The sequence below is a fragment of the Convolutriloba macropyga genome, chromosome 13, assembly GCF_964194025.1.
Source record: "Convolutriloba macropyga chromosome 13, txConMacr16.3, whole genome shotgun sequence".
NCBI classification, from domain to species: domain Eukaryota; kingdom Metazoa; phylum Xenacoelomorpha; order Acoela; family Convolutidae; genus Convolutriloba; species Convolutriloba macropyga.
Window position 1 is genome coordinate 40,172,511 of NC_134480.1, and position 11,212 is coordinate 40,183,722.

The 11,212-nt window shown below is 35.3% G+C and overlaps 1 protein-coding gene across 1 annotated transcript; it reads left to right on the top strand.

Annotated features, from left to right (window-relative positions):
• The first annotated feature begins 259 nt into the window (after positions 1 to 259).
• Positions 260 to 7,209, top strand: LOC142352123 (troponin C-like). Its single transcript, XM_075404495.1, has 3 exons — positions 260 to 612; positions 4,600 to 4,766; positions 6,934 to 7,209. Exons 1-3 carry the CDS (start codon positions 461 to 463, stop codon positions 7,092 to 7,094), a joined length of 480 nt encoding a protein of 159 aa, XP_075260610.1. The 5' UTR covers positions 260 to 460; the 3' UTR covers positions 7,095 to 7,209.
• Positions 7,210 to 11,212: the final 4,003 nt, after the last annotated feature.

The following is an 11,212-nucleotide window of genomic DNA, read 5'->3' on the forward strand; positions in this document are numbered from 1 at the left end:
GGGATAGCAGTTGGCCCGCCTCCTTTTCCCTCATAAGAAAAGAAAGATTTTGCGGTTTTGCGGAATATTTCGGTTTTCTGCTTTGTTAGACAGTTCATTTGCATATTTTAACCACAATTTAGAACCTGTCTTTCTTGAAATTGGTGAAACGGCGGCCAAAATGGTAGGAAATCCAAGCACGGTTAGCTACTATACTTAGGCTTTCCTTCTATAACAACTACAAAGTGAGTTTTGCCCTATCATAAATTTCACACTGTGTTTCCTGAAATACCCAAATTTGATTCCAAGTTTTCCCATTCTACCATTTTGGGTTCTCCGGTTCTCGTTGTTCATTTGGACGTCTTGTTAGTCTCTCGTACACTGTTCATTTCTGCTATCTCTTGCGGCCTGTTACATTATTACCTCAAAACTTTTAACCACCCTAGTTATAACTTGTTACGTATTATAACTGTGAGTAGTAATGGCAACTACATTGGGAGTGACTGAGACATACGGACTGTCGGAGGACAAAGTCAGAGATTTCAAAGAGGCTTTCGACTACTTCTCTGAGAATGAGGGTCTCTATGAGGAGTTGTACACCAAGAACCTAGCCCAGCATCTCCTGGACATGGGGTGGGTACTAAGTTCGCATGTGTTGGTTCTAGGAGTCGTTAGACGATTAAAACCTCGAATCTCGGATTAATAAAACTCCTCAGAACTTTGAGAGGAAAACAGTGAATTTATTATCTTTTTTTCATTGCAACAAATCCGCTAAAATTGAGACGCATTGTACTGAATTATAGCGCTGAAAACGGGCAAAAATCTCTTCCTGGGTCGAGGTGTCACCGCTAAAAATAGCTAAAATATTTAAGATTTGCGGTGAATTTGAATAAAAAGTGTAAGATTTGCGCTGCGATGAAGTCGGTGAAAAACGGTAAATTCGGTCATTGCGATGAATTCGGCGAAGAAACTTTTAAGCGGTGAAAAATTTTTATTCACCGCTTATGCAATGAAAAAAAATTCGACGCTTAAAATTGCTTAAGCGGTGAAAAAAATTTCAGCGCTACCAAAATGTGGTGAAAAAAAATTTCACCGCTAAAATTACAAATATTACAAATATTCACCGCTAAATTTAACGCTTATCTTAATTTCACAGGAAATATCAAACAATTCAGTGACAGATGGCGCAGTGGAATAAGAAGTTGTCCACATGTAGGAGGTGCGAGGTTCAAACCCGTGTACGGCAGTTGTTGATTTATTCTAAGAAATCCGGTGAAAACGGTGTGATTTTTTCACCGCTATTCACCGCTAATCTTACAATATTTTTTGATCAAACCTCGACCCTGGTTAAGATTTTTTACAATATCAGAACAACAACAAATGATAGCATTCAAAGTGACGCACTGATATCAAGATATTCCCCTAAAAATTTGCTCGAACTTCAGTTTGAAAATAGTGAAATAAACAATACAATAGTCAATGTTTTAATTTTTTAAAAAAATTAGGTGGCATGTTGGTCAAAATCCGTCGAAGAACGTTACGAGAGAATAGACAATTCCGGAGTTGAAAAATATTTGATAGAAACAATTATTGAGAAAAAGGTCCTGGGAAATAAATTTAAAAAATTAATTACAAAAAAGAACAGATCTCAGATTTTTTTTAAAAAAACCAAAAAATCTTAGAAGACATGAATAATGATTTTTATTACAAAGTCGAGGCACATAATTAACAGTTAGTAAAATTCGTCCAGCGAATCAAAACTTGGTACACCTTGATAAGACATGCATGATCTTGACCCTTCTTGCAAAAATGAAAAATTTGTCAAGAAATTTAAATATCAACAAGAATCTTAATAATATATTATTAAGATTTCTTATGTTTTATCGTGTTTATTATCAAGATGTATCACGTTCCGGTTCACTGGGTTTCTATGAGTTGATGAGAAAACTTTTGTAAACACAAATACGCCATTACAGTTTTTTCCCAACTTCAGTTCGGTAACTATCACCAGCAGGAGTAACGCATTGCTTCTTATTACCTTCATTTAAAACCATCTCATTACTTTTAACTTTTGCAAAGTTATTGTAGTTGAGGTAAAGGTTGAATTTTTTTGTGGCTCATCTTTCGTTTTCAACCCAAAAGTGAAAAAAATAGCCTCGGTCTGCACTTTTTGCCAAACAATGGATTTCGACATATGTTTAGTGTAAAATCGATTTCACGCTTTCTGTGGAGTTAATTTTGAGTGTATCAAGCTATAAATTTTTAGAGCAAGACAAAAATAATCAGGAATCCGTTTAGTACTAGCCAAATTCTAAGACAAGCATTAAAGTCGCGCCAATTTCTATTCCAAATACCGGTCTTTTCAAGAAGAAAATAATAGCAGAAAGTGATCTTTAAGTCGCTGTCTCTACTGTTTTTTTTCCTCTCTCTCTCTCAGGATTAAAGGCATCTTAGTTATTCCACGAAACACTATTGTCATTTTCAGGACACTTTTGCTACCTATTTGAGCTTTTCTTAGCCCGTATTGGCATCTACTCAACCCAGAAACAAAAATGGTCATATTAATTTTTAATTCGTATTATATCATCCCACAAAAGCTTTAAATTACAGGAGCATTTTCTGCTATTTTTACATATTAATAAAAATTCTTGCTTAATACCCCTCAAAATGTAACTTACAAGTAACAAAAATTTGCAATTGGAATTCATTACCTTTGGAAACTTATAAATGAAAACCCTTAAGAAACTTTCATTGGTTATTAAAGAGTCATTTTTATCCTCTATTTAATACAAAAAGGCGAAAAGAATTCCCAAATTAAGATCTTTTCGAAATTCAGTTGAGAGATCTGGAAATTTACAACGCACTTCTCGCTTCTATTTGTTCGTGGCAATTTTCTTCCATTTGCAAAGATATTTACACAAGTTACGTATACAGAAATCTTTTTCCAGAAAATTGCACATTTTTTCAGCAAAAATGACTTATCAATAGTGCACTAATTTGTATTCAGTTAGCTTTATAAAAAATATAAAGAATCTAACACATTGTACACAAAGTGATTCTCTACATCAAACCTTTGCCTCACTTTAGTCCTGATTTCCTAGACACCACCTCATATTCTACTTTTTTGATACTTATAGCAGGTCAACTGAAACAGGATGACCTAATAATCAAATTGTTTGTTGTTCTCCAAAAGCGAAATTACTTTTGAGCTGCAGATTTGAAAAATCTGGCCGTTGGATTGCAGCAACTGCTCTGACCTTTTGTCTCGTTAAATTTAGGTCTTAGAAACTTTCCCAATGTTACAGAGCCTTTTAGCTCTGAGCGAGTTTGTTTTAAAGAATGAAGATCAAATTAAGTTCTAAATTTTGTCAAACACGGTTATTTTGAATTTTTTGTATGCACGTTTGTTTTCAATTTTTAGTGTAATAGGGAATTTGAGTTTTCTCAGAATTATTTTCTATTAAAAAGTCGTGAAGATAATTTAAAAAATGAAGGGAGAGTAGATTGATATCAGTTTTTATAAAGAAATTGATCTTGCTAGTACGGTAGCAGTCCAAGAGCAATCAAGAAAACTCATGTAGAATTTTGATTACGATTTACTGCAATAAATATCGGTTATTTTTTGGGTCCGCAGTATATCGCGACGCAACTAGAATGCATATTTTTGACAGTATTCGGCAGCAGGATTTGACGCAACGAAATTTAATTTAAAGAGACTAATAACGAGCATAAATTGAGACATCTACAGAAATAATGCCTTGCCAAGAAAACATCAAAAATTCACAATGATTTTAAAATCAAATAATTTTTCAATTGGATTTCGGCAAAATCAAATCTCTCGAATCTGATTTAACTGTCATGTGCGAATTGAATTTTAAATAGGCTTAGGCTTTTATTAATTGTGAGAAATCATTTCTGTGTAGACAAAAACTAAAAGTACACCTTGAGGAAAACCATGCTGAAGTTGAACCATGCATTGCTCGTTTCCAACAAAAATTCACCGTATTAATCACTTTTTTTCTCAAAAAATTGCACTACAAAAATGCTTTAACCAAATTTTAGTGCAATTTTAAGTACTCAAAATAAGGTATTTAAACCCAATCCGTCATCACATCAAGGTACAGACTAAATTTTGGATGATTCAGGCCCCACCCGGGTCGAAGATTTTCAACAAAAATAACAGGGAAAAGAGTGTATGAAAAGAGTGTAAAAAATTTAAAATATACACCCTTATTACTCCGCTTAATTTATTTTGAAAATTTTTACCGCATTTTTTTAAGTTGACATCTAGATATTGTAGGGGATGTATTTGAGTAATATTGCCCACGCCCAACTCTAAGTCGAATTCAGTACTGAGTCAGAGTCTATTTCAAGTCACATTTTGCACTGAATTTGTCTGATTCAGAGCTAATTCAGTGATTCATTCCGAATTATCCTCTGATTCAGAAGAATACAGAATATTTTCTGTGAATTTTGCTCTGATTCAGAGAAATTTAGAAGTCACTTCACAGCTGGTTCTGAAATCCTCCCGAATCAGTACAAAATTGGGAAGTTTCTCTGAAATTGCTCTGAATCAGTACTGATTGACACTGAATGTTAGGCGAGGGTGGTGTGTTGTAGATACGAGGCCTCACAGGCAGAGCTGGCCCAGTTCAGATTGGCATGTGATGCAACAGCCACTGGGAAGTACGTGTTCGATGGCTTCCTCAGGTATGTGTCCAAGATCCTCAAGACTGGAGACATGGATGACGTCCTCAAACAGGCCTTCCGAATCTTCGACAAAGAAGGTCAGTTCTTAGAGAGTTCATTTTTTTAATAAAGATAAATTAAAATAAATTAATCTCCTCAGTTAGCTCTGCAAACAATCTTTTTCAATCTCAAAAGATCAGTTCAAAGTATAAAGAAAACATTTCTAACAAAAAATATTATATGCCATATATGTTTAACTAATCGGCAATTAAACTTTTATTAAATGCTAAAGTTTTGACAATTCATTTTTTCATAAAAACATGCGCTTATCCTCAATAATGACAGGTCTCAATCATTTTCTTATAAAACAATAACTAAACTCGACTAGTTTTGTGTTTTAACTGATGCTTTTATGACTCTGACAATATGAGTTTCCATGAATGATTTGTCAATTTTCAAACCTAGTAAAAACTTGTTACATTATTTGTAATATTTTGCATAGCCCCTATAAAATCATGAGTTTAAGATGTTCAAATGACTCCCAAGCGATTATTTGTAATCATTTCTGTCCTATGGTTTCAATCAATCATGTTCTATGGTTTCAATGGCTTCAAGACTATGTTTTTTTGTAAAATGTTTGCGAATTTTTGGTTTTTGTTTAACTATTCTGATTTTGTAGTCTTATGACTAAGTCGCATGACATTTGCCATGCTTTCGCAGGGAGGTACATGTTAACCTATATAGTTTTTATTGACCGAAATTATGGCTTTTATTGCCTTTTGAAGCAGTTTGGTTTCAAAAAATCAGTTTGGTTTTAAAATGATTTTTAAACTTTGTCCTTTTTCTCTTTGTCAGTTTGTAACCCAGTTTCTTTAAGATGTCTCATCTGCATTGTAGTGAAAAAAACTTGTTTAAATTGTTCAGTTTTGTTTTTACCTAATGCTATTTTGACGTTGCTTTTTTGACGGAATTGTTTTAGTGTTATTCAAACTAAAATTGCGGTTTACCAGCAGTTGATGTGTTTGTTGTGGCAGCTTTTGCTGTTTGTCTCGTCTGTCTCGTTGTTTTCATTATTGTAGGTCTCATCGTTCTCCTAATGTTGTATTATTTACTTCATTAAGTGGTTTTAATTTACGAAAATTTTTTCCACTTCGATTGTTTTTCAGCAGTATGGCATTTGGTAGACAACTAAAATGAAAGTCGGATGATGTTTAAACATATGTACGAACTCATATCACCGAACTCCTTGTTGGCTGTAGTAGTGAAAAATGGCAGCTGAACTCTATTTTTTCACATTCAGCTAAAAGTTAAACTGAATCAGAGTTAGTAAGTTGACAAGATAAATGGACATTTGTAAGAAGTTTAAAACAACTGTAGGTTGTTTTAGACGGAATTGTTTTAGACGCAAAAGCTAGGTTACATCGATTCAGATCCAAACTGATTTTCTAGTTGTACATTTTCTATACTAGAAAAACACAGAACGAATATTTACTTTCCAGATTATTTAAAACGAGGGAAAGACATGCGGAAATCTTCGCATCGCTTATAAGCATAAGCCTTTCTTATCAAAACATTGATAGCTCTCTAAAAAGCGATGTTTTTGAGTTATCAAAGACGGAAAAAAATTCGCGGCGTGTTTGGTATAATCGTTTCAAACCTATAAAAGCTCTTTCGATTTTTGTTTCGTTGGTCTTTTTGGCCCTATGTCAAACTGAATTGTGATTTCGTGTTTATATTACCACAAAATTATCGATATGTTTAGTTTGAAACTTACGAAATTTTTGTACATTTTTTTCTGGCATGCTCAAGTGTTCTGATCGCCTTTTACTCTATCTAAAACTTTTTCAGCAAATTTTTCATTGAGCTTAGAAATGGCAGCAATTTAATAGCAATAATTTAGAATTGCGATTTCTACCTTTAGATTCGGTGAATGCAGTGGAAAATAATAGCTCGCTATATGCTGTGAAAAATTTCGCCGCTAGATTCACACCAATTTCTACAAAATATGTGCAGCTTTTTCAAAACTTATAGTGTATTTTAAAACAAAATATAGTGTAAAATCAATGGTGATTTTAGTGTAAATATAGTGTAATCACTATTGATTTTACACTATATTTTGTTTTAAAATACAGTAAAAGTTGTGAAAAAACGGCGAGTGTTTTGTAAAAATTGGTGTGAATCTAGCGGCGAATTTTTTGATATCTGAAAAAATACTTTAGGCATTGAATTATATTTTAATATCTGAAGTACTTTTTCTGTTCACAGGTACTGGTTCTATCTCGACTGACTTGGTTCGAGACCTGCTGAGGGAACCTGAGTTGCAGATGACGAATGAGGAGATAGAACAGCTGATTACAGAGACAGACGCTGATGGATCAGGAGAGGTCGACTTCGAGGAGTTCAAGGAGATGATGATGGGAGACTAGACACACTTCCTGTCTAGACTTAAATTCATTCGTATGGGAAAACTGAACAACACGTGAATGACTTGTGAGGAATGACGTCATTAATGTACAGGAACTGCTTCTTTTCACAGTAGAATATAAACTAGTATTTATAAGTTTTTATAAGTTTTTTTCTAAAGGTCTAATTTTAACATGCATTTGGTTAAAAAAGCTAAAATTACCGAGAACGTTAGTTCTTTTATAGCGATGCTAAATAAAAAATTCAGCTAATATTTAATCTGGGTTACAAAAAAGAGAATTTTATGATATATTTTTCGGAATTGTTCACGAATTAGATCTGAAAAGTTACAAAAAAAAGTTCAACTTGGAAAAGAAGCAGTTCCGAAGAGCCAATAGAAACTGTTTTCAACTCATTATTTATAATTAAATTAATAATTATAACTATAGCTATCTATACTTGTATATTAACTAACTCGCTGGCTGTTTGTTGCTGCAGTGCAAATCAATCGATAAGTGCTGTAGCTTTAGGAAGGATGCTTAATTTAATAATTACTGTTCATTTTTTTAATATTTTTAAATGACGTTTTTCGAGGGTCAGTAAAAAACAGTGAGTGCAACTCTATTTCGTTTCAAATTTGCAGCGGTGAAACCATAGGGTACCAGTAAAGTCAACACTGCATATATCATCGAAGAATTTATCGGCACTGAACTGAAAGTAACAATGAGAGCTGATTTGGATAAATCGCAGGTCATGGATCATTACTGTTCCATAAATTTCATCTTCTCACAATTTAGACTCGGCAAATTGTGAATCACATCTCTTAAAGATGCTAAAGTGGACAAAAGATTTGACAAAATAACTAGTAAATGGTGTCAGGTTGTTGTCCTCAAATAACTGAAAAAACTAATCAACACATGATTGAAATGGTCCATAATCACATACTTCAAAAATTTAAAAGTAAAAAGCAAAAAGAGCACAGCGATATTCATTTTCAAGGAAAATTAATGAGAATTCTGTATTGTACTTTTCTTTTTGAAGCTACAATAATCATTGTAAATTGAAAAGAGATTTTAAAAAGAAAAAAGTAAACTCTATAGTTATAAGACAATATTTTGCTTATAACTTGGTCATAGAAATTTAACGATTTTCTCTTTTGAATATGCTCTTTTGAATTTTTTTGCTCGGAGCAGACGTTTCAAAATTGCTGATCATCTACTGATTTTAACTTCCTCTACTCCTTGTATTGTTTTTACCACTTTTTACATAATGTAACCCAGTTCCAGGTCCAGATCCAAACGGTCTCTGATCAGGACTAAATGTTTTTGTAATCAGCCAGCCTCAGATTTAAGTGACTTCTAATTAGACTCAAACCATACCATTTTAAAAAATTTTGGCCGAAGCTGATCAGAACTATATAAGCACTTTTACAACCCGGAGGTGGGTGGCAGAGCAAATCAGCGCTGAATCAGTCTAAAAACATTCTGTTTTTTAGGATGGGCAGTACTCTGTTCTTGTCACATTTAAGTTGCGTAGTATTTGGTAACCGCTAAGCTAAGTAGGCTTTGTGTTAATTGCCTACAAACCAGAGTAAATATAATTATTGTGTATACTACTAGAGTCATTACCAGTTATAAGCTACAAAATTATGGCTTTATTCTGCTCAGACTTAATTTTGTGATATGAGTAGTTTTCAGTCTATACAGGATAAATTTAGCCTGGGCGAACTCTGTGACCTCAAAATAATCAAGCTGAAGAAACACTGCACATAAAGAGACTTCAAATATTCTGAAGATACAAAGTATAGGAACCGAATTAAGTTTTTACTATTGACATGTATTGTTTCAGCGCTGAAAAGCTCTTAGACTCAAGTCCGGGATTTTCTCAAAATTGTCTCTGATCTAAATTTTATGAGTACGAAATTGCTTACACCAGACTTTAGTATTCTCTATTTCACCTCCAAGCAGACCTCCGTGCCCTACAAACAATTGTACGATCAGGCGCTCTCCACAAAATTTTAGCAGTATTTTAGTATCGCATCACATTTTTTTTATTTTGATTTGAATCAGAATTATGATGATTTTCTTAAACTTTGATCAGACCCAGTTGTGGTCAAAAGTTTTTTCTGATCAGAATCAAATGCGCCAAAAATATCTCTGGTCAGACCATATTGAGTCTGTCAGATTGTCCAGATTATGCGACTTTAAAACTTAGTTAAGAAATGAGCGCTCAAGTGTGTCTTGGGAAGTCGGTTAGGCCGGGAATACAAACCTGTCACCCCCTTATTAAAGTGAAATGTGACTTCTCTTTGGAATTGCGTAATTACTTTCTTGATTCTGATCATAGCCCCCATCTTAGAGGTCATACAGCATGTATTGGTAGTGGTCATACGTATGTCCCCTCATCATAACAAAAAAAACATAATGCGGGCTATAATTTTGTGGGGTTGTAATGGGAAAGACCTTAGTACTTTAGTTCCCTTAACTTCACGTAAAAGAAGGGATCTTTTCCGTTTTGTGATCTCATTTTGATGGTGCAATTTAATTGACCCACCCCCACCCCCCTCATTTGCACGTACCATTTTTGCACATTTTGATTTACTATGTAATGACAGATGCTCTGTAACCGGGAGGTGCAAAAAATGGGAGGAGGGGCACAATTGAAAGAGATCCGGGTCTTCCCTCCTCAGAGCCCGCCTCCTATTAGTAGCCATATAATATATAGTCACCCACTCACCGTATTTATACATACCATAATGGGGAGGTTATATTTTTGTGGGGCGCCATAATGGGAAAAACCCAAAGATACTTGCAAACATTGGGGGGCATAAACGGAATAGATCCCAAAAACTCACTTCACGGGTAAAATAAACTAATCATGAATTTGCCCAGTTCGCACGTGCTCATTAATTTATTTTGATTGGGGTCAAATAGGTGAGGTGCTATCTTTTTATTACGAACATCAAGAAGGCCTCGAAAAAGTGTGACTACATCTGTAAGAGTAAGAGGTTCTTTCCCATAGTGAAGCTTATGACCCAGCCCCTTAAATGTCCATATATATTATGGGAAATCAAGTCCTTTAGACAAGTATTTACAGCGGTTTTCGTGGAAATTGTCAAAATGAACCCCCCCCCCCCCCCCCTGTGTCGTACATTGTGCAAAACACCCAGTTACAGAGCACGTGTCGTTACATAATATATCATTCTATAAGAATTTGTCCCGTAAGTTTGGGGTTCAAATAGTGGATATTTTCCGTTTGTGCCCCCCCCCCCCCCCAGTATGTTATGCGCCCCCAAGTTACAGAGCACGTGCCATTATATAGTGAGCCATTATATATAAATACGGCACGTGCGTCTGAGGGTGCAAATTATATACACCGACTAAGCTGGAGGGGGCACAAACGGAAAAGATCCCAAATAAAATGCACCCACCAAGCCGGGGGCAGAGACGCAAAAAAAAAACAATATTTCCGATATATTTGACCAATAAATTCAGAAATACATGTTCCCCAGTATAGCTTCCCCCCATTATAATGGCTCATACCCACATTATCCTATTTTGGTCATCTGGGACGGGGAGGGGAATAGAATCTAACCCCACTCCCCTAAAGACCAGTGATAGCTAGCCACACGAACGTGGGAAAGAACACAGGGATCTTTTCCGTTTGTGCCCCCCCCCCAGCTTAATGAGCGCATATTATTTGCACCCCCCCACCCCCAGACGCACGCGCCATATTTTCACATAACGATTTACTATATAATGAAACGTGCTCTGTAACTGGGGGGCGCAAAACGTACTGGGGGGGGGGGGCACAAATGGAAAAGATCCGAACATAGGCAACATTCGGAAAAACGAAGATCAACATATCACGTTCGAGTGCAAAAATGAGTGGCGGTGGTTGTTCACGTGGACGAAGCAAAGGTGAAGATATGTTTACTGTGATTTATGCAGCCACACAACACTATGTAGTGATGAGAGCCAGTTCTTGTGAGGCTATGAGGAGTTTCCGATTCCCGTCTCAGATGGAACAGTCCAGTGACAGTTTTCACACGGAGAGTACAACAGGAGGGGTTGGAGGAGGGCAGGGGAAGGAGAGAATTGGACAAATGGGAATATTTCCTTCTCTAAAGTTTCCATCAAGA

Bases quoted from the DNA above. Each gene is read 5' to 3' on its own strand.
- LOC142352123 (XM_075404495.1), top strand. From the start codon at position 461: ATGGCAACTACATTGGGAGTGACTGAGACATACGGACTGTCGGAGGAC. The intron at 613-4,599 runs GTGGGTACTAAG...GGTGTGTTGTAG, and splicing joins CAGCATCTCCTGGACATGGG to ATACGAGGCCTCACAGGCAG. The intron at 4,767-6,933 runs GTCAGTTCTTAG...TTCTGTTCACAG, and splicing joins CCGAATCTTCGACAAAGAAG to GTACTGGTTCTATCTCGACT.